At 40.3% G+C, this 24,158-nt stretch overlaps 2 protein-coding genes across 27 annotated transcripts in view; one reads left to right on the plus strand and one right to left on the minus strand.

Moving 5' to 3' along the window:
• TASP1 (taspase 1) overlaps window positions 1–24,158 on the plus strand; it is a 253,393-nt gene that overhangs the window by 173,441 nt on the left and 55,794 nt on the right. The window lies entirely within an intron of this gene.
• LOC145532131 (uncharacterized) lies at window positions 1,061–23,674 on the minus strand. 3 transcript variants are annotated; one of them, XM_081556549.1, is made up of 5 exons: window positions 23,579–23,666; window positions 20,588–20,718; window positions 19,424–19,593; window positions 12,199–12,320; window positions 11,634–11,894 (listed from the first exon to the last, which is right to left on the minus strand). In XM_081556549.1, exons 3-5 carry the CDS (start codon window positions 19,449–19,451, stop codon window positions 11,661–11,663), a joined length of 384 nt encoding a protein of 127 aa, XP_081412675.1. In that variant the 5' UTR covers window positions 19,452–19,593; window positions 20,588–20,718; window positions 23,579–23,666; the 3' UTR covers window positions 11,634–11,660. The 3 variants fall into 3 exon arrangements, 1 of the variants encoding a protein (XP_081412675.1); XR_014073026.1 differs by lacking the exons at window positions 11,634–11,894; window positions 12,199–12,320; window positions 19,424–19,593 and adding exons at window positions 7,699–8,015; window positions 9,801–10,381 and having other exon boundaries at window positions 23,579–23,674; XR_014073025.1 differs by lacking the exons at window positions 11,634–11,894; window positions 19,424–19,593; window positions 20,588–20,718 and adding an exon at window positions 1,061–1,231 and having other exon boundaries at window positions 23,579–23,656.

Genomic DNA, 24,158 nt, shown 5'->3' on the forward strand with positions numbered 1-24,158 from the left:
CCTGCATTGTGGTCTCCCCAGCAGCTAGAAGAGTGCCTAGCAAAGAGAACATCTGTGGAATGAATGAAGGAGAAGGTGAAAACCTTTGAGGGTGTCTGCCTTCAGAATGGGTGGAAAGAGTGACCTGTGAGGAGACAGGAGAGAGAGGGAGCAAAGATATGACAAAGAAGACACTCATCTTGAAGCCAGAGACAATGAATTTTTTGAGATAACCAAGGAGTTTTCATGTGTTTAGAGATATAAAGGAATATCAAGAAAAAGCTGTTAGGCCTAGGCAGTAGGAGGGTCTGAGTCAACTTTCAAGCGTGTGCAGTGGCAGCGTAAGAAACAAAGAACGTCTCTCAACAGCTGGGAGAGAAAGAGGACCAGAAATGATGGTCTTCTAGCCAAGGTCTTTGGTGATAAGATGAGTGGTTGAGAGTTCTGTCGATGACTGACATATGCAGCTTTGCATTTCAGCTGAGCACCAGTGGCACACAAACTTACTGAGGAGTGATACTTTGCCTTTCGTCTTTTTTCTCCTTTAACTAGAGTGTATCTCATGGAGGATCAGCAAGTTGCAAAATCAGTCAGATTATTCTTCCCATGTCAGCTAAGACACATATATAGAATCCCAGAATATTTTTAAGTGATAGAACTTTTACAAATCAGGATAAATTTAAGTGAGTGGGTGGATAGGGACAAAAGGAAAACAGAAGAAAGATAGCAAGTGACTCCAAGGTTGACAGTCACTTTGGAAATGAATGTGGTTTTCTCAGGGCTTTCAGGAATGTTCTTCAGGAAACTGATGGCAGAATTGAAAGAGGCTTAAGAAATAATCATATATCTCACTTAAAACATGATGCAGAAAGCTTGTGCTGTAAGGCTGAGAGGAGGGAGAAGAGGAAGAGGGATTGGTTAGATTATACTCAGTGAAATTGTTGAAAGTCGTAAGAATTTGACACATTATTTTCTTTCTTTGGCTAGAGCAGGTGGTTAAAATTCCCATTTATTGACCCAGGTAATCGTCATTTGAAAATAAATAGTTCATCTGCTTACTAAATTGAAATTAGCACCCAGATTTGTTTTTTTAGTGCATGTTGAGTGTCAGAAACAATATCATCACAATTTCCAAGAAGCCTAGAGGTTGCTTTCTGTGATGTGGCTGACGTGCTACTCCTAAAGGAGAGTCTTGGAGAAAGCTGGGTCGTCCTGTCCTGGGGAGCTCAATCATTTTCCTCTTCTTTCTCTCCTGTTACAAATAAGAAAAACAGAAAAACTTGTGACTGTATTAAATTACTAACAGTTGATCAGCAGCAGGTTACCAAAATGAATTTATTGGAATGAGTGGAAGTGGGTATCTGGCAACAGAGGTGTGACTTTGTTGGGCTTTGTGCATTCACAACCCAAGTTGTTTTTTTCCCAGTGGCCTAGGTTTCCTGTTTACGCAAGAGCTCTAGCCTTCTCTTAGAGCCTGGAAATCCCATGTGTTTTGGACACTTGGTGCTTTTTAAATAACAGAGGATGATGATGTCAACAACAGTAAATGTGTTCTTACTAAAGCCTTTTGGGAAACAAAGAAAAGACCATTTAAATTACCTACCAAATTTTGATAACTGGAAATAATTTGGTAATAGTATTTGGTTAGAAAGCAAGTAATAAGCACAGTACTAAAAAAGGAAAAGAGCAAAACAGCTCTGTAAACAGTGTCATGTTACTCTAAAAAAAAAAAAAAAACCTACCAATTTTGTTGCTGGTATATTTGATTTCAAAGTTGGCCAGATTTAGGCACTGTGGACTTGATTATAGAGGTTGGTGCCATCACAAAACTGGGAGCTGCTGAGCATTCACAATAGGTACTTTATTTTGAATTTTTGCTAAAAGATGTTTATGAAGTATTAGGATTTAATTAAAACCACTCAAAGAATTTGTTTCATACCATGCTGAAAAAAAAAAAGAAAGAAAAATAAAGATCTCTGTTTCCATATTAGAGTTTTCTTTTCCTCCAAAGGGTACTGATTAGGTGATCAAAAAAGGGTTTTGTCTGTTCCTCTCATTGTGAGCATGTGGAGAAAAGCCACTAATATTAATAGTTACAGTAAACTTGGAGCACATAATTATAATGTTGCAAGAAGGAAAGGAAAATTCAGTCATACGAAGCTGAAGGCTGACTTGTACATATACTGACTGATTAGTTTGAATAGGGCTTAAGTTACATTTGGTGGATGTGGGTAAAATAAGGAAATCCATAATTATTATAATATTTATAATAGATTTTAGAATTGTTTTTATGGTTGTCAAGTTGCTTCCCCTCATCGTAACCTAATTTTTCTTTAAAAGCCATTAGATATTTGAGAGTAACCATGATTTTTGAGCCTGTGGAAACCACATATTTGAGAAGACTGAAGTACACGTAAACAACATTATTCTGAACCTCCTGTGAGTGTGGTAAAAAGCCCAGTCCATTCATTAGCATTAATTGTGGGCGGCTCACACTGACAGCTTCTCAAATGGTCCATCTGAGGCTCAATGACACTGATGATTTTCTGGTATTTATCTCACCTCTGGGTTGATTTTTCAGTTTCAGGTGAGGTTAAGCTCAGATTATGGGCTTCCCTGGTGGCTCAGTGGTAAAGAATCCACCTGCCAATGCAGGAGATTATGATCCCTGAATCAGAAAGATCCCCTGGAGAAGGAAATTGCAACCCACTCCAGTATTCTTGCCTGGGAAATCTCATGGACAGAGGAGCCTGGCGGGCTACAGTTCATGGAGTCCCTAAAGAGATACAACTTAGTGGCTGAAAAACAACAACAAAGCCCTTGTTGGTCTCATCATTTGCAAACATTTTCTCCCAGCCTGTAAGTTGTCTTTTTGTTTTGTTTATGGTTTTCTTTTCTGCGAAAAAGCTGATAAATTTGATTAGGTCCCATTTGTTTACTTTTGGTTTTATTTCTGCTGCCTTGGGAGACTGACTTAAGACAACATTGGTACCATTTATGTCAGAAAATGTTTTGCCTATTTTCTCTTGTAGGAGTTTCATCTCTTTGCTTATGTTTTTATCCCATTTTGAGTTCATTTTTGTGTATGATGTGAAGGTGTGTTCTGACTTCATTGATTTACATGTGTCTATCCAGCTTTCCTAACGTCACTTCCTGGAGATATTGTCTTTTCTCCATTGTATTGATGCATTCTTGCCTCCTTTGTCCTAGATTAATTGACCATAGGTGTAGGGGTTTGTTTCTGGGCTCTTTGCTCTGTTCCATTGATCCATATGTCTGTTTTTGTGCCAATACCACACTGTTTTGGTTACTATAGCTTTGTAATATTGTCTGAAGGCTGGAAAGTTTATGCCTCCAGCTTTACTTTTTTTCCCTCAGAATCACTTTGGCAATCCTGGGTCTTTTTTGGTTCCATATAAATTTTAAATTTTAGGATTATTTGCTCTAGTTCTGTTAAAAAAGACATGATAATAATATTGTGGTTAGGGAAGAAGATATCCTTGTTCTTAGGAGGTATCTTCTAAGTATTTAAGATGAAGAGTTATAATGTTTGACACATATTCCAATGGCTCAGATAAAAGTGTTTGTGAATGTAATGCTTTTGCACTGAAGGCTAATGGTGACTCTATAGGGTAATTGACTTTCTTTGTAAGAAAGCTTATGATAAAAAAGTAACAAATCTTTGAGACTTAAGTTATAATTGAGCTGTTTACTATTTAGCAAAACTGAGGGAACAGAACTGGTTTGTAGATCCTGAGAAGTTGATTAAAATGGTAACGTAGTTCACTAAACAATTGAAAACTTATATTTAAGGAGAAATATACAGGATATAAATATTTTAAAGTTTTGGATGTGCATTTAATTTGACAGGATTAAATTTTAATAGGAAGCATATAAACATAAATATATAACTACTCGGTTAATGCTTCATTTTTGGAATTGTGAAAAGCCCTCAGTATTTCTACTTTTCAGCTTATGCTTCAAATCTAAAATCCATTATATTGTCACATTTAAAAATATTCTTAAGGCAGGCAGTAAAAAATATAAACTGTCAGGGGTCACATTTTATTCATCACTTCTACATACTAACTTTTGCACCCTATCAGAGTGCACACACAGAGTGGCACTCACTGTGAGCTGGATTGTCCTGTAGTTGTTCTCAACTTCCTTTGCCCTTCCATGCCTCTACTACATAGACTATGAAAACTATTTACATTTTAAGACTCCCTTGCAGCTAGGAATAGCCAGCCATACAATATGCATCAAACCGACAAGATACAAGCAAGTGTCTGCTTGAGGGTTTCTGGGTGAGCTTTTTGTCTTCTTGATAAAAAGGACTGACATCACCTCTTTTCCTTTCTTCCTGTCCTGAATGTGAATGTGATACATGGAGCAAGAGCAACCCTATTGTAGCCATGAGGAAATGGGAGAATCATAGAAATCATGGCCTTGACACTGTAAACCTGCTGCTGCAAATGTAAAAGCTACTTTGCTCTAGACTGCTTGTTTGGTGGGAAAAGTAAACCCCAAGTTGTTGAAGTCACAGCAGGTCTGGATTTCCATCAGTTGTTGCATTTTGTGTCTTTTGTGGTGGGAGGAATTTACTCTGAGGGGAGCAGCATGAGAGGAAGGCTACTGAAGTGAAAGTCAGGGTCAGTTCAAGTCTCTAGTCTCTTTTAGGATCTTTGATGATTCATTTTCTCTCTAAAAGCTACTTATAGTGGCTTAACCAACGACTTATCTTTCCTCTTTAAAAGCCACTTATCATGGCTTATTAGGAGATTAATTTTTCCTCTCCTAATAAGACATCCAGAAAACCTGTGTGCCAGCCCCACAGTTCTTCCACGTTCCTGCCCCCTCTCTTCTGGCTCTGCTGCCCATAGAGAGTGGCTCTTACCATTCCCCGAGGTCACAGCAAAAGTAGTGTGCCACCTGTGAATCATTTTTTCTTTTTAGAACATTTTTCTTTTCAAGTTGAAGTATGGTTACTTTACAATGTTGTGTTAGTTTCAAGTGTACAGCAAAGTGATTCAGTTATACATTCTTTTTCAGATTCTTTTGCTTATAGGTTATTATAAGATATTGAGTATAGTTCCCTATTCTATACAGTAGGTCCTTGTTGTCTACCTATTTTATCTCTAATAGTGTATATATGTTAGCCCCAAACTCCTAATTTATCTCATCTTCTTCCCCACTCCCTCATACCCTCTTTGGTAACCACAAACTTGTTTCCTATGTCTGTGATTTTATTTCTGTTTTGTGAATAAGTTCATTTGTATCATTTTTTTAAGATTTCACATATAAGTGATATCATATGATATTTGTCTTTTGCTGTCTGACTTACTACACTCAGTATAAAAAACTCTAGGTCTGTCTGTGTTGCTACAAATGGCATTATTTTGTTCTTTTTTATGACTGAGTAATACTCCATTGTATGCATGTACCACATCTTTATCCATTCACCTGTCTATGGACATTTAGGTTATTTCCACATCTTGGCTATTTTGAATAGGGCCAGTGTGAACTTTGGAGTGCATATATCTTTTCAGATTAGAATTTTCTCCATATATATGTCCAGGAGTGGGACTGCAGGATCATATGGTAACTATGAAACCTTTTTAAAGGACTTTTCCTAAAAGGGCCTCCAGCTCAACTTCTCTTTGGGTCTTCTTGGTCAGAACTGTGTCCTATGGTCACTTCTAGCTGCAGAGAGACTGAGAAATTTCTGAGCTGTCCCTTCAATAAAATTGGACTTGTTTTAGTTGGAAAGAAAGAATGGATACTAGGTATACATCTACTGTATCCCACAGGGGTTGGATTAGATGATTCTTGGTCTAGGTGGTCCTTTCTAGCTCTTGTAGTTATAAAGTCTGTTTAATAAATTCTGGAAGAATTGGTGATTAAAACTTTAATGCTCAGCAACAGATCTAATAACCTATATTGGGGTTTGGCAGACTGTGGTCCACAAGTCAAATCTTGCTAGCCACATGATTTTTTTTTTTTTATTAGAACATTTTGTCTTTAATATACATAGCCCTATAACTCGGATTTTAATGAGAAATATTTGAAATTACTTTGACAGTAATATGAATATTCAGTAGCAAAATGTCTGAGCTCACTTTTTTTTTTTTTAATAAATTTATTTATTTTAGTTGGGGGCTAATTACTTTACAATATTGTAATAGTTTTTGCCATACATTGACATGAATCAGCCATGGGTTTACATGTGTTCCCCTTCCTGGACCCCCCACCCACCTCCCTCCCCATCCCATCCCTCTGGGTCATCCCATTGCCCCGGCCCTGAGCCCTTGTCTCATGCATCGAACATGGAATGGTGTTCTGTTTCACATATGATAATATACATGTTTCAATGCTATTCTCCCAGAATGTCCCACCCTCACCTTCTCCCTCAGAGTCCATAAGACTGTTCTATGCATCTGTGTCTCTTATGCTGTCTCGCATATAGGGTTATCGTTACCATCTTTCAAATTCCATATATATGCATTAGTATACTGTATTGTTGTTTTTCTTTCTGGCTTACTTCACTCTGTATAATGTAGCCACATGATTTTGTAAAGAAAATTTTATTGAAACACACCCCATTGATTGGTTTTCACACTGTCTATGACTGCTTTTACCTTATAGCAGCAAAGCTGAGACTATTTACTGTCTGGCCTTTTATAGAGAAAGTTTGCCAATCCCTGGCGTAGATGATCCAGAAGATACCTTCCATCTTGATAGTTACAAAAACATTAATTTATTTATTCATTCAATGAATATTTGAGCATACATGACATTTTAGACATTAGACCAGGCCCTGGGTGTGTGGCATATAGCAATGAATAAAACAAAATCCATACTGTCTTGGAACTTCCATTTTATCAAGTCAGGCAGACAAATAAATAGTTTAAAGTATAGTCTATGTTATAGTAATATGAGCTACAGAGAAAATGAAGTAGGAAAGGTGGATAGTAAGTGCAGGAAAGGAACTTATCGTTTCTAAAGAGACTTTTGAACAAAAATCCAAAGGTGAGGAGCAGAGCTGTGTGGCAAATGAAGGGAAGAACATTCCAGAACAGCAGGTGAAAAGGTGGCCACAGTATGTCTGGAGAGGTTGAGAATAGCAGGGTGCCCTGAGCAGAGTGAGCGAGGGGAAGAAGGGTTGGGGATGAGCTCAAAGAGGTGGCTTGGGCCATCTTGTTGGGACTTATAAGCCATTGTAAGAGGGGAGCCTTGGGGAGTATTGAGAAGAGGAACAGCATGACTTGAGTTATGTTTTAACACATCATTCTGGCTACAGTGCTAACAGCAGACTGTGGGGGCAGGAGTGGAACATGGGAGACCAGTTGGGTGCTATGAGGCTAGATTGAATAATAAGAGACAGTAGCGGCTTAGACTAGAATGATGCTGGTCAAAGAGAAAGCAGAGGGTGAATAGCTTTTGGTAGCTTTTATAGGCAGAGCTAACATGATTTGCTAATCAGTTGATATAGGGTGATGGATAAAGAGAGTCAAAGATGACTTGGGTTTTGGCCTGGGCAACTGAAGGAATGGAGTTGTGGTTTGTTGATGTGGGGGAAGCCTCCAGGAGGATGAAGTCTTGGGGGAAAGACCAAGAGTTTCAGGTGGTGCTTATGTTGCAGGAAGGAGAACCCCTTCCAGGACCCAAAAAGGAGTTCTTGTCTAACACTTAGAAATGAATTGTCTGAGGAGACACACGTGCTAACAAAACAAGATACTTTATTGGGAAAAGGTGCCTGGGCAGAGAGTGGGAGCGTAAGGAAGCCCAGGAGGACTGCTGTGCCATGTGGCTCACAGTCTCGGGTTTTATGATGATGGGATTAGTTTCTGGGTTTTCTCTGGCAATCACTCTGACTCAGAGTCCTTCGTGGTGGCACATGCATTGCTCAGCCAAGATGGATTCCAGTGAGGAGGATTCTGGGAGGTCAGTAGGACACGTGGCATCTCCTTTTGACCTTTCCTAAACTCTTCTGGTTGGTGGTGGTTTGTTAGTTCCCTGTTCCTTACTAGGACCTCCTGTTGTAAAATAATTCACACAAATAGTTACTATGGCGCATGGCCAGGGTGGGCGATTTCAGTCAGTGTGTTTCCTCTAACACTTATTGAACGTGCAAGGGGAAGCATAGATTAGGCAGTTGCATATTTGAATCTCAATTTCAAGGGTGGAGGAGGCGTGGGCTCAAATAAATGTGAGAATCAAGGGTGTGCTGATGATATTTCAAAGTGATGGACTATACCAGATCATCAGAGGAATGAATATAAATAAAAAAGTTACGGAATGGCTCTGGAATATTCCAAAATTAAAGTCAAGAAGATGAAGAGGAACCAGCAGGGAAATTGAGAAGGCACAGCTGATGCTCTTCCTGGAGAAAGTCTAGTAGTTTGTGAAATCCAAGAAGTAAAATCTTTCAAGCAGCAAAGAGTGATCAGCAGGTTAAATGCTGCTGACAAGTAATCAGTAACATGAAGCCTGAGGGATTGATCTTTGACTGTAGCCCTCTGTGAAGGTTGTGGGTAGCCTTGCAAGGAGGGTTTGGGTGCTCTGATGGGGCAATTTGAACTCAGATTGGAAAAATCCTAATTTGAGTGGGTAAGGAAAGAGAATGAGAGGAGAGAGGTAGAAGACAGTGAGCACAGGCAAATCTTTCAAGAAATCTTTCCTTTCTTAAAAGGAAGAAGAAAATGGAGTAACAGCTATAGAGGAAAGTGGGTTTTGTTTAGTTTTGTCTGTGTTTTGTTTTTCTATATAGGAGAAATTAAAAGCAAGTGATCTAGGCAAATGATCTAATAGACAAAAGAATGCTATGTGTGTTTGGAGAGGGGTGATAGTGGAGGGGGTGGTGAATCTCTATTGTGGCCTCTAGGGGTGAGTGAGAAGGAAGGGACCTTGTGAATGGGCAGAGCTGATGACCTTGAAGGAACAATGAGCAGTTTATCTGTGGCGACCAGGAAGAAGTACATGTGGCCAAATCAAGGGGCTGTGGGAGATGGCCAAGGTTCTTTCTGCTTGTTACCATGTTTCTTAGGAAATTAGGAAGCCAGATCAGCTGCAGAGTTAGGATGGAGAAGGATATATTAGAAATTGGAGGAGAAATGAGAAAGTACAAGTCCATGCTTGGGAAATGTATGATGATTGCAGGGCAGCGTGGAAGGCCCAAATTGAGGTTAGTGCTCATGAATTTACAGAGAGTGCTTGACATGATTATGTGATTCTTTAGCCAGATTCAGCTTACAGTACAGGCACAGGGTAGGGTTTAATTATGATTGGCATTTGGTATTGGACATGAGTAAGCCACAGTAGCTGGCAGATTCTGCAGGGAATTCATGATCATGACAAACCACAGATGTTAGCCCACTTAGGAACCAAAGTGAAGATGAGGGGCCAGGACCAGGTTGAGAGATCACTAGAGTCTGGGAACTAGAGGGTGTGCTCTGGAAAGGTAGGGGGTAGTGGTTAGGGACGTGCTTGCTTGGCAATCACAAGGACTAGGGTATGACAGGGAGAGTGAGTGACTGCCATCAAGTGCAGGACAAGATTCTTGGGTAAGAACAGGTCAAGGAATTGAGAGGCCGAGGAGTTGGAGGCATACCCTCCAGGCCATGAAGTCACTAGGAATCATGGCAGGACGAATGTCAGAGAAACATTGATCCAAGGACATCAGTCTTAGAGCAGTGATGGGGAGTGACCTCTAGGGGCCAGTAGATGAACTGCTGCGTGGACGAATCTGATGACAGGAAACTCATCCAAATCAGGGTCTGTGGACAGCCCCAAGGAAGAAGGAAGATGACCCCCAACCCTACCTCGCCTTCCTGGGCACGGCGTGATAGTTGATTATTTCCATGAAACTCATTTACATTTGCATCCATCTCAGACCTTGTATTCCCCTAAGAAGTGTAGAAACGCCAGCTGTTTGTCACAATGAAAAGAGGAAGAAAAATGCACTGTTCTCTGAATCCACAAGCATGAACATTGTGTGTTGGCAGGTCCATCTGCACATCCTCAAATCTACTTTTTCTTTGCTGAGCTGTGGCATCAACTGACAGGGCCGTGAAACAGCCACAGGGCTCAGGAGTGCCCGCCGGATGGGTACAGTGCTAAGTTCTTCTCCTCTTTGGCCCAGGACTTGATGCGGAAACTTAGGTATGAAATGAACAGTCTGAATGACTGGCTTTGCCTCCTTTCCTTCAGGGTATTCACCATCAAAACAACATTGTTCACTCAGCTGTGGGCATAGATCTTGCTCTGTTGAAAGCAGCTCTAAGATAGATGTGCCACTTTGAAACGCTGTTTCCCACATTAGCCTCTTGGCTGCACAGCTAGATGAAGGTTTTGTGCCACCACTGGCCAGGCTGTCTGCAGTTGTCTGCCTTGGTGGAGACGCCTAGATGAAAATGTACAAATGAAAACATCCCTTGAGCCTCTCTGCAAATTTAGCATTTTGTGTGAGTCTGATGGTGGTGCTTCACTCCATTTCCATGTTGTTGGACAATTTTTGAGCAGAGGATCTTTTTCCTATTTAGTAATGCTCTCCTTCTGAGAGAGAGGCCTGGAATAGACCTTGCTTCTATGGAATTCCCCCAATTCATAGAGTGACATTTCCATGTTTATCTCAGCTTATTAACATAACATCTTTATGAAAAGATGAGCATATATCTGCGCCTCTGGACAAACTTGCTGATCTGTAGATGGAGCTCCCAGTAGCCTTAAGAAGAATATCTCTTCTTTATCCCAGATTATTATTGGCTGTTTATGAAGTTTTGATACTTTTATATATTCATCTATGTATATTTATACAGAAAAATTATATAAAAACCATTTTCTTAATTTTAGTTTAAATCCTTCAAGTAGATTCGCAATGTGGTTTTTTTTTTCTTACTAAAGTTCTACTAAAAACTCATTTTTGAACACAAAGAGTTTTTTATTGATTGATAATTTCCTAAACCCATCCTATTATATATACACCATTCTCTTTTTCAAATTTTATTTATCTAGATCATGCAGTTTCTTGATAGAAACTTACAGAACTCCATTTTAAATTTTTAACCCTCTTCTCATATGTTAAGGACAAAAGTATAAGTTTTCCTTGTGGGTTGTGTTGCTCATTTCTTCCTACTAAGTACCTAACTTTTGTTTTTAGCCCTTTTCTCATTATAAAGCTTTAAAATTTTTTAAATCTTATTTTGTTATTTTATTAAAATTTTTTTTTTTTCTGAAGAGTTACTTGGGTTTGATGGTCCCCTGCCATCCTTCTATAAATTAAAACAAAGGTGACTGACAGATTAATTTGGTCTTTCAATGCCATTGATGTCATATGAATTCCAGTGGAGATACTTTCACAAATAAAAATTAAGGAAAGGAGTTAAGTTTTTCATTACCTTTGCTTTCTTTCTAGCTGTTCTATTATGATAAGATCTCACTCTCCAAAAATTGCTTTAGAAGATTAAAAATTTTACAGCTCTCATTTTTGCCTATCATTCAGTCTTTGAGTCATTTATGATTTACTTCTGCAGTTCCTTTTTTCGTTTTATTTGTTAGACCTCTAGTAAAAGGTTACCCTCAGCCCAAGGCTTCTAGGCATGTGTAGACTGTAAAAATTCACAATTAAATCAAATAGGGCAGCTAAAACTCCACACTGAAGGTGAAAAAAAAAGTTCAGGGCTTCATTTAGTAAAGAAAGACAAGCTGAGAAATAGATCCTGCCAGCCACTAAGGTTAACACACGGGAGCTGTGCTGAGTGGGGCCAGGGAGGGCGCTCCGAGATGAGCAAGGCCATGATGGACGAACCTAGGGCACGACTCAGAGCCTTGGACCAGGGAAGGAATTTCACAGGAAGTGCTGACTGCACTGCGCCCAGGATTCCCCGACAGCTGTCCTCAGAGCACCACTGGCGATCCTGCGTGATGATGAAGGGACAGGTGAATGACCTGACTGGAACGACAGGTCAGGGACAGGAGCCCCTGGCACGTGTGCTGGTGCAGTGCCTGGGCCCCCTCCTGGGAGAAGTGACTCGGATGCTTTCCTTGGCAGACACCTGCCTTCCATCCTCAGCGCCGTTTCCTCCTGTCCTGCTTCTCTGAGCAGCGTGTGCTTGACATGGTGGGGAGGCAGTGGTCCGTTCAGCTGCCTCTCTGGGCCCAGGGGCAGGGAGGCTGTCCAGGGGCCAGGGAACCTCTGCCCGCACAGGGAGGAGCTCTCACCTGGACCACACGAGTGTCCTCCCCACTCTTCCTGCCTCTCCTCCTGACTCTGCCCGAAGCCTGTGTGTGCTCCACAGAGCAGCCTGTTCTGGTTTCTTCTCTAGCCCTTTGACGGTCCTCCGCTGTAAAGAGGGTAAAATTCAGACATGACCTCATGGCCTTGTGTGACCTCCTGCCTGTTCTCTCACTTCATGCCTGCCCACTCTCCTTCCTTGCTCATTACACTGCCCTCCTTTGTTTTCTTTCTGTTTTTCTGATTTTCCAGATTCTTTCATACCCTAGGACCTTTGCATACAATGTTTCCTTGTCTTGATTATTCTTCTTTGCTGTCTTTGTGTGCTAAGCTGCTTCAGTCGTGTCCTTCTCTTTGCGACCCTGTGGACTGTAGCCCACCAGGCTTCTCTGTCCATGGGTTTCTCCGGGCAAGAATACTGGAGTGGGTTGCCATACCCTTCTCCAAGGGATCTTCCCGACCCAGGGATGGAACCCATGTCTCTTACATGCATCTCTCATGTCTCCTGCATTGGCAGACTTTAGCTGGTTCCTTTCTCATCATCTTTTAGTCTGAATTAAAATGCCACCTGCTGAGAAAGGCCTGAACATCAGTCTATTAGTCCTCATCAGTCTCCGCCTCACCTCCTCCTCTGTTTTCTCTGTGGCAAGTGTAATATCAAGTGTATATTTCCTTGTTTGACCGCCTCCTGCTACAGCACGTAGCCTTCCTGTGAGCCAGGACCAAGTCAGTCTTGTTTCCCAGTGTACACCCAGCACACAGAACAGGGTCAAGTACATAACTCATGGGTACATGGTGAATCCTTGTCGACAAATGAAGGGAAAGTAACTGTGGTGTCCACACACCCTTACAGACAATGGGTCACCTTTTGATTGTCCCCCCACTGTTTTTCAGTTTGTGTGCATGCTAAGTTGCTTCATTTGTGTCCAGCTCTTTGTGACCCCATAGACTGTAGCCCATCAGGCTCCTCTGTCCAGGGGATTCTCCAGGCAAGAATGCTGGAGTGGGTTGCCATTTCCTACTCCAGGGCATCTTCCCGACCCAGGGATGGAACCCACATCTCCTAAGTCTCCTTCATTGGCAGGTGGGTTCTTTACCACTAGCATCACCTGGGAAGCCTGACTTTTCAGTATAGTACTTTTTAGTTTTCCTTAAGTCCATTCCCATGTGCAACACTCCCAGCAGAAAAGGAACATTTACTCAGCTCTCGATGTGGGAACTCTCGATGGAGCAGTGCTTGCTTGACTTTTTGAAACAACTAATAAAATAATATTTTTGCTTCCCTGGTGGCTCAATGGTCAAGAATCTGCATGCCAATGCAGTAGACCTGAGTTCAATTCTTGGATTGGGAAGATCCTCTGGAGAAGGAAATGACAACCCACTCCAGTATTCTTGCCTGGGAAATCCCATGGACACAGGAGCCTGGCAGGCTGTGGTCCATGGAGTTGCGAAGAGTCGGATACAACTTAGTTACTGAACAACAACAACCAAAATATAATTAGGGCTCTATGCTTTGAAAGTTCTGTCCCTGGTGACCACTGTCATCAGCTTGAAGCTCTTGGAGATGACACAGATTCTTGCCATTCTTGGGAACCCACTGCTGCCTCTTACAGCCGTGGTAAGCCTCTTTCAGCCTTCTCTTTTGCTGCCCCACCCCCAGATCGTTCTCTTCCTTTGCTGTTCCGATCTCAGCAAGTTGACCAGTTTTGGATGCTGATTCCTTGGCATTTCCCCCACTACTCTGCCCACCGTTTCAGTTTAGCCAGTTGGGTTTGTTTCTTCTCTGTCGTTTCTCCCACCTCGACCTTCTCTGCACATTATCCCTTGGATCACCAGGCCCTGCTCCTGTCCTTTCTCTTTGCTCCTCTCAAAAACCCTCAACTACTTAAATTGACAGAACCACTCTCTGTGTCCAGACTCGGTTGCCCTTCCCTGATATGGCCTGTGCAGGGCAGCGTCCCTCCACGTACTCATGGCCAGGCAGCCGTTCAGCCTTCCTCTAGGCCTCGAAAATCGAGTAGATATCAAGGATCTGCCATTTTTTGAATATTCTTTGTTCTTGTGACCTTTCTCAAGATTCATCTAGTCCAATTAGTGAAGAGCTGTGAGCGCTCATTCTAGTGCCTGCTTAGTGACATGATATTGATCAAGTTCAATCCATTGTCCAAGTTCAATCCAGATTTTCCCCTTTTTCCTCCACCCCGAGGCCCTCCCCTAATACAGTGAGTGTGCCCTTATCAAGTTCTAAACTATTTAACAAAAGGCCCTCTATTGGGCTATTCATTCATCCATCTAAAAAGTATTTATTGACCTGTATGTCAGGCACTATTCTAAGCCATGGGTGGTGATCAAGATGTTCTAGTTACCATTGCATTCTAGTAGACAGATGTACATATTTATAGTATGTATATAGTATATTTTACATATATACACACTATATATAGTATATATATATTATATATATATACTTTATATAGTATATATACACATATATTTAAAGTATGTATATAGTATACATATAGTATAGTATGTGTATTTGTATATATGAGTCTGTATAAAATTTAATATATACATGTTGTTCTCTAGCTCTTATCTAAATAAATTGTATCTTGCCAACAGGATTGTAAGTTTTTCAGAAACAGCTTTTAATTTTTACTGTTTTGTGTACCACATTGTTTGGGTGAATGCCCAGTACAGAATTAGTATTTAGTATGTTCACTGACTTCACTAAAAATGTAATACATAGACAAATATATTCAAGATATAAAGCCTCACACATGATTACACTGGTACAGTTTCTAATTATGGTCTAGCCCTCTCTATAAATGCCCTCCTGCATTATCCAGTGTCTCCCTGTTATGGGTTCAAACTATAGTAACTCAGTGTGTATGGATACATGACAACTTCATTTAGAGTTCACATAAATACTGCAGTGTTTCTAGACCTACAGTTGTAAACCCAAGCACTAATAGATGATACTGATAATATGCATTCATAATTATCTAACTGTACACACTCATAATACAGTAACAAATGCAAAAAATACTGGGGCATCCATAAACTTGATAGGCACTTCAGTGTCAGTCGTCACGATAAGGGAAAAACCCTCCTGTGTGTCTACTCTGCTCTCAGGACTTCACTTTTAACACTTCTCATCTCCAAATGTATCAGGGGATTGGCTCTCACACCAAGCAATTCTCTGATTCTCAGGACACCAGCTGGTGTCCTATAGTTAAACTCTATTTTTGACACTTTCTACCAGGAGATACATCTCATCCCACAGGTTAAGGATTCAGTCCCACAAGATCAAACCCCCTGCCCTTCACATGCTAATCCCAAGTCCAGGCTGTCACCTGTGTTTCTGACCCACAGTGAAAATTCTGAGGTTCTTACCACTGCCTCCTTGGGATCTATTAATTTAATAGAGTGGCTCATGGAACTAGTTTACTTACTAAGTTACTAGATATATCTTCTGATATATAAAAAGATATAACTCATAAACAGCAGGTGGAAGAGATATAGAGAGCAAAGGGTGTAGAAATTCTGTGTCTTCTCTGGCTTCACTGCTCTCCTAGTTACCCCACATGTTTGCCAGCCTGGAATTTCTCCAAACACCATCCTTTTGTTTTTTTATGGAGACCTTGTTACATAAGCAAGATAGATGAAATCATTGCCAATTGGTGATTTATTCAACCTCTAACCCTTCTCCCTGCCCTGAGGTGAAAGGTGTGGGGCTGAAAGTTTCACCGCTCTAATCACATGGTCCCCCTGGCAACCAGCCCTCATTCTTAGGTTACCTAGGGGTTTTCCAAGAGTCACCACATTAACATAAACTCTGGTGTGGTTGAAAGGGGTTTATTGTGATTAACCAGAGACATTCATTTCACTTTTATTGCTCTGGAGCTCTTTCAGGAACAGGGAACAAAACTAAATATTAAGATGCACCTATTGGTCTTATACAGGAAGTCACAAGCATTTTAGGAATTGTGTGCAAGGAATCCTGAATAAAGACCAAAATATATATTTCTTATTATATCACAATATCAGCGTTTTATCAAGCTTTCCAGACAAAGACTGTATGAAGCCATTCTACCACAGTAAGACAGATTTCTTTCCTTAAAAGTAAAGTTTACTAGAGCACAGCAAGTAGTTGCTACATTAAACTGACTCTAAAATTGAGTCAGAAGCATGATCAGAAGCCTCAGTGTCATATGCTTCAGCACAGTCAGTGAGTAAGATCTGACCTTTCATAGTAAAAGTAAACAAAGTTGTAAAGGTCTGTTGTCCTTTGGTAAACTTTGTGTGGTTATTGGTGGAGACAGTCCCCTGCACTCCTAGGTGCATATCTGCATTATGAATATCTGCATTATTTGATCATGTGTTTGTTTACCTAATCAAGTGGGTATATTTGGAAAACTGTAAGACACTGATGAACGAAATTGAAGATGACACAAATAGATGGAAAGATATACCATATTCATGGATTGGAAAAATTACTATTCTTAAAATGAACAATTCTATCCAAGGCAATCTATAGATTCAGTGCAACCCTATTAAAATACCAGTAGTATTTTTCGTAGAACAACAACAGATAATTAAAAAATTTGTATGGAAACACAAAATACCCCGAATAGCCAAAACAATCCTGAGGAAGAGGAACAGAGCTAGAAGTATCACATTCCCTGACTTCTGACTATACTACAAAGTTACAGTTATCAAAACAGTATGTTCCTGGCACAAGAAAAGGCACAGAAATCAATGATACAGAATAGAAAGCCCAGAAATAAACCCATACACTTATGGTCTAGGACAGAGGAAGCAAGAATATACAAGGAAGAAAAGACACTCTCTTCTGTAACTGGTGCTGGGAAAACTGAACTGCTGCATGTAAAGAATAAAGTTAGAATATTTTCTAACACCATATACAAAAATAAATTCAAAATGAATTAAAGACCTAAATATAAGACCAGAAACCATAAAACTCATAGAAGAGAACAGAACACTCTCTGACATAAATTATAGAATTTTTTTGGAGGGGATCTTATCCCTAAAGCAAAGGAAACAAAAGCAAAAATAAGCAAATGGGATCTAATTAAACTTAAAAGCTTTTGTGTGGCAAAGGAAACCATTAACCAAACAAAAAGACAGCCTACTGAATGGGAGAAAAAAATAGTATTTGCAGATGATATGACCAGTAAGGGGCTAATATCCAAAATATATGAATAGTTCATACAGTTCAACTTCAAAAAAGCACACAACCCTATTAAAAAATGGGCAAAGACCCGAACAGACATTTTTTCAAAAAAGACATGCAGATATCCAACAGACACATGGAAAGATGCTCAATGTTGTTAATCATAAGAGAAATGCAAATCAAAACCACAAGATGTCACTTCACACCTGCCAGAATGACTATCAAAATAGATCACAAATAACACATGTTGGTGTGTATGTGGAGAAAAGGGAACCCTTGTACACTGTTGGTGGGAGTGTAAATTGGTACAGCCACTGTGGAAGACAGTATGGAGGTTCCTCAAAAAACTAAAAATAGGGTTGCCATATGATCCAACAATTTCTCTCCTGGATATATATCTAAAGAAAATGAGAACACTAATTAAAAAAATATATGCACCCCAATGTTCATAGCAGCATTACTTACACCAGCCAAGATATAGAAGCACCCTAAGTGTCCATCAGTAGATAAATGGATGAAGAGGATATGATAAACACACACTCAAGTACGAATCAGTCATAAATAAGAATAAAATTTTGCTATTTGTAATAACATGGATAGACTTGGAAGGCATTATGCCTAGTGAAATAAGTAAGACAGAGAAAGACAATATCTTGATATCACTTATATGTGGAATCTAAAAAGTAAACTAGTGAGTATAACAACAACAACAACAAAATTCCAGACTCGCAGATATAGAGAATAAACTAGTGGTTACTGAGTGGGAAGGGAGGAGGGACAATATAGGAGTAGGAGATTAATAGGTACATTAATATGTAAAAAATAAATAAGCTACAAGGATATATTGTACAGCACAGGGAATATAGCCAATATTTTAAAATAACTAGGAATGGGGTATAACCTTTAAAAATCGTGAATCATTATATTCAGTTCAGTTCAGTTCAGTTGCTCAGTTGTGTCCGACTCTTTGCAACCCCATGGACTGTAGCACACCAGACCTTCCTGTCCATCCCCAACTCCTGGAGTTTACTCAAACTCATGTCCATTGAGTCAGTGATGTCATCCAACCGTCTCATACTCTGTCATCCCCTTCTCCTCCCACCTTCAATCTTTCCCAGCAACAGGATCTTTTCCAATGAGTCAGTTCTTCACATCAGGTGGCCAAAGTATTGGAGTTTCAGCTTCAGCATCAGTCCACCCAGTGAATATTCAGGACTGATTAAGTTCACGTGAAATTATATATTGTTGTAAATCAGCTATAGCTCAAAAAGAAAAAAAATTAAAAAAATACCAGCGTAGTCCTCCTGAAGTAAAAGGCATTGCTCATAAACACTAGTGCCTTAGATTATATTATAAATATTACATGGTGTCTAGCACAAACAGAATGTAGAATTCCATAAGTAATACTTTTATCTACCCAGAATTTTTTTTTTCATGTTTTAAATACTTTTGTGTGTGTATGAGGCTTCCCTGATGGCCTAGCATAAAGAATCTGCCAGCAATGCAGGAGACTCAGGTTCAATCCCTAGGTTGGGAAGATCCACTGGAAGGGAAGGTATGGGAACCCACTCCAATATTGTTGCTTGCAGAATCCTGTGGACAGAGGAGCCTGGTGGGCTATAGTCCATGGGATCACAGAGAGTCAGGCATGACTAAAGCGACTTAACATGCATTGCACTTATGATTGATTAGTGAACCTAAAGCTTTGTCAATCAAGAGTATTTTCACTTCACTCAAAAACAACTTGCTATCCAGCCTCATAGAACTGAGGGTTAATTGTTTTGTTTTGATTTTGTCTTATTTTGTTTGAGTAGGTTGAGGATTGCTGAGAATGATTTTCTTGATTTGGGAGTACTATAGATGGCTACTATAGAGTACTATATGGTACTATGACTATAGCCTGTCATAGATATGATAAGATGGATCTGAAGAATAAGAACTGACCATGGATAAAAAATAATTTGTTGATTTTTCATATCAAATTTACATCTCAGAAGACATTCTATAAATATACTTACTTGATCCTTTAAAACTATAGAGAGGCATGCTTGCAGATTTTATTGTAGAGGTACCATGTCATATTTCCTTGTCTAAAAATCCACAGGGCCTCAGCATTTGGAGGTATCAAGAATGTAACACACTCCATCTTTAGCCTTTCTTCAGAAAAATTTATCAGGACAACCTGACTCTAAGCAAAATCACAAATAATTTTATTAAATTATGTTCATGTGAAAATTTCAGTGAGAGTAGGAGACACGAATACTAAGCAAGTCTATTTTTAAGGTCATATGAAAAACACATGGCAGTAATGAGAATGTTGTGCAAATAATGACTAATGTGAAAATAATGTGAAGTGAAAGTCTCTCAGTTGTGTCCAACTCTTTGCAACCCCATGGACTGTACGGTTCATGGAATTCTCTAGGCCAGAATACTGGAGTAGGTAGCCTTTCCCTTCTCCAGGGGATCTTCCCAACCCAGGTATCAAACCCAGATCTCCCACATTACAGGCAGATTCTTTACCAACTGAGCCACAGGGAAGCCTGAATAAGCAGAGGCCCAGTCATGTAGAATATACTGTAAAGTTATAACAAAGCCATTGGTATCTGTATGGTAATAATTTCATCAATGTATCAGAATAATCTAGGTATAGATGCACATATATATGAGAATGTAACATGTGATCAAGTACATTTCAAATCACTGGGTGAGAGATGAATTTTATAAAAAATTTGTATTAGTAAAGCAGTATCTCTACTGCAGTCCTTACATTGAAAGTAATTCCGGGTAGACTGAAGTTTTAAATGTAAAAACTGAAATTATAAAAGCACTGACAGAAAACACAGGTTACTTATTTTCATAATTTTGGGTTCATAAGGCCATTCTGCAAAACCCAACACAGAAGCCATAAAGGAAAATGATTGATAGATTTGACCACATAAGCATTAAAAACTTGTCTATACAAAAAAGAAAGATATAGACAAAATCAAAAGATACATGACAAACCGGGGAAAAATATTTATACTACATGTGACCAAGGAGTTTAGCAAATTAGTAAGAAAAAAAATCCAAGAACCCAGCAGAGAAATGGATAAAGCTAATTTTCAGTTTGGGATTCTGTTTGTTTCATATGCCAGAAACCCAGCTACAGGGGCTTAACAAAAGGAGGACTTTCCTTTTCTCACCTAAGAAGTCTGATAGCCCAAAGTGATGTCACGGTGTGCTGGTGGCTCAGCTCTTTCTGTTTGGCTGTCTTTATGGGTGGCTTCATTCTTTGAGGTCACAAAACAACTGCTCCACCTCTAGGCACCACATTCTAGGCAAATGGCAGCAGTCAGTAAGATACATGCTGATCAGGTCTGCCCTTAACAAGCTCTACTAGAAACTCTGCCATTTGGCCTGCCAGTTGTAAAGGAGTTTGGGAAGCTGGGCAGATTTCTGTTGAAACAGAATTAGAGGTTTGCCTGAAAGGGAGAATGCCTATTGGGGAGGCAAACAAGTTGTGTGTGTCACAGATATGGAGGCAACTCACAGAGAAAGAAATAAAAATGGCCCATAGACATTTAACGTTATTTATAATTAAATAAATGCAAAGGTAAATGTCCAGATGTCCACTACAGCATTATTTGTAATGGCAACAAATAAAACTAGAAATGACCTAAATGCATACCACTAGGGAACTAGTTAAAGAAGTGATAGCATAGTTACTAGATTTTGGCCTTGGTGACTCGAAGCAAAGAAGCAGCTGAGCCCCATTGTGCTTGGACTTCTGACCTACAGAAACTGAGATAATAAATTTGTATTCTTTTCTGGGGCTATGTTGTGGTGATTTGTTACAACAGCAACAGAAAACTAATACACACATCAATTATTGCTTATCCATTTCAGTTCAGTTCTGTCGCTCAGTGGTGTCCGACTCTTTGCGACCCCCTGGACTACAGCACGCCAGGCCTCCCTGTCCATCCCCAACTCCCAGAGCCTACTCAAACTCATGTCCATTGAGTCGGTGATGCCATCCAACCATCTCATCCTCTGTCGTCCCCTTCTCCTCTTGCCCTCAATCTTTCCCTGCATCAGGGTCTTTTCCAATGAGTTGGCTCTTCATCAGGAGGCCAAAGTATTGGAGCTTCAGCATCAGTCCTTTCAATGAATATTCAGGACTGATTTCCCTTAGTATTTGCATGTAAACTCATGCACATCTTCCTATATACTTTAAATCATCTCTAGATCACTTATAATACATGATATAGTGTAAATGCTATGTAAATAGGTGTTGGAGTACAGCAAATTCAAGTTTTGCTTTTTGAATTATTGGAATTTTTTTTTCAAATACTTTTGATTGATGGTTGAATCTGTGGATATGGGACTTGTAGCTACAGAGAGCTGACTTTATTATTTGGGTTGTTGTTTTTGAGTATTTAGAATCTGTATGTATGGTTTTTATAGTACATTTTTTAAAAGTACAGTAATGAAAATGTGCCTTTTGTTGAGGGAGAGTCAAGAGAGTTAAAAACCAGTAGGGATACCAGCCATTAACAATCAGCTGAATACTAGCCCTTCCTTCTCTTGACTTGGAATGAGGAATACCCTAGTGGTTGGGCAGGATTATGTGTGGGGATGGGTTTATTTACTACGTTGGAAACATCTTTGCCCCTAGGCCCCTGTAGCTGCATTGCTATTCTCTCACTTACTTGGGGTTTTTTTCTCCTCAAATGTCTCATTTGTCATTTATGTATCATTATCACAGGACAGAAAAGCTGTCCTTGACCATCATGATTAAAACTGTGTATCCACCGTGTTACTGTGTCTCCCCTATGCTGCCTGATTTTCCTTTCTACCACTTTTATCGTTTGTTATGTTATAGATGACTTCATGTTTTAGTCCAGGTGTGCTGCTCTAACAAAATATCTGAGTGATTTATAAACAAAGTGGTTTATTTCTCGCAGTTCTGGAGGCTGGGAGTTGAAGACTGGGTGGCCTGCATTGTCATGTGAAGCTCCTTTTCCAGGTTGCAGATGTCTCATTGTGTCCTCACATGGCCAGAAGGAACAGAGGACTTTCTTGGGCCTATTTTATAAGGACACTAATCACCTTCATGAGAACTCTGCTCTATGTCCTACTCACCTCCCAAAGGCCTCACTTTCTAATGCTGTTACATTAGGCATTGAATTTTCATCATTCAGATCATGTTGGATGTCAGTTTTGCCTTCATGGCTAATAGATGGGGAAAAAGTGGAAATGACAGATATTATCTTCTTGGGCTCCAAAATCACTGTGGATGGTGACTGCAGCCGAAAAATTAAAAGACGCTTGCTCCTTGGAAGAATAGCTATGACAAACCTAGACGGTGTATTAAAAAGCAGAGACATCACTTTGCCAGCAAAGGTCCATATAGTCAAAGCTGTGGTTTTCCCAGTAGATGTGAGAGTTGGATCATAAAGAAGGCTGAGCACTGAAGAATTGATGCTTTTGAACTGTGGTGCTGGGAAAGGCTCTTGAGAGTCCCTAGGACTGCAAGGAGATCCGACCAGTCCATCCTAAAGGAAATTAGTCCTGAATATTCACTGGAAGGACTGATGCTGAAGCTCCAATACTTTGGCCTTCTGATGAAGAGCTGACTCATTGGAAAAGACCCTGATGCAGGGAAAGATTGAGGGCAAGAGGAGAAGTGGGCAACAGAGGGTGAGATGGTTTGATGGCATCACTGACTCAATGGACATGAGTTTGAGCAAACTCTGGGAGATAGTGAAGGACAGGGAAGCTTGGCATGCTGCAGTCCATGGGGTTGCAAAGAGTCAGACAGGACTTAGCAACTGAACAACAACCACCACCAACGGCCCCAAACAGTGCTTGATACAAGGTTGATTCTTAAATATCTTAAAGTGAATATTTATAATATATGAAACAACTGTTGAATGGATGTTGTACTTTTCAAATTCGTGGGTTCTAGTCTAGCATTAGTAGGGAAGTATGAATCTGTGACACCCATCCTACCCCCACGGAGGACATTTTCCCTAGTCTGGACCCTGTCTTCTGCCTATGTCATCATTTCAGACTTGTGACACTCCTGGAGATAGAAGTTCTGGCAGTTGTCATGGGGGATGCGGTGTTCTCCCCAAGCCCCAGTAGTTCAGAGGGATCCTGCAGAGTCTGAGGGCAGAAAACCTTTGTCTTACCTGTTAAAGTTAACTTGGAAAGTTCCAGGACCAGGGCTGGAAAACTGGCCCCTTGGCTTTCCCTCCAGTGAGTCTTCAGTTCTCTACAGGCAACTCTCACCTTCTTCTCTGTTGTTGTTGTTCAGTCACTCAGTCATGTCTGACTCTTTGTGACCCCATGGACTACAGCATGACAGGCTTCCCTGTCCATCATCTCCTGGAGCTTGTTCAAACTCATGTCCATTTAGTCAGTGACGTCATCCAACCATCTCATCCTCGGTTGCCACCTTCTCCTCCCGATTTCAATCTTTCCCAGCATCAGGATCTTTTCCAATGAGTGAGCTCTTTGCATCAGGTGGCCACAGTATTGGAGCTTCAACTTCAGCATCAGTCCTTCCAATGAATATTCAGGGTTGATTTCCTTTTGTTTTGACTGGTTTGATCTCCTTGCAGTCCAGGGGACTCTCAAAAGTCTTCTCCAACACCACAGTTTGAACGCATCAATTCTTCAGTGCTCAGCCTTCTTTATGGTCCAACTTTCACATCCATACATGACTGCTGGAAAAACCATAGCTTTGACTATACAGACCTTTGTCAGCAA

This window comes from Giraffa tippelskirchi, chromosome 13, assembly GCF_054371585.1.
Source record: "Giraffa tippelskirchi isolate mGirTip1 chromosome 13, T2T-mGirTip1v1.2.pri, whole genome shotgun sequence".
Classification (NCBI taxonomy): Eukaryota; Metazoa; Chordata; class Mammalia; order Artiodactyla; family Giraffidae; genus Giraffa; species Giraffa tippelskirchi.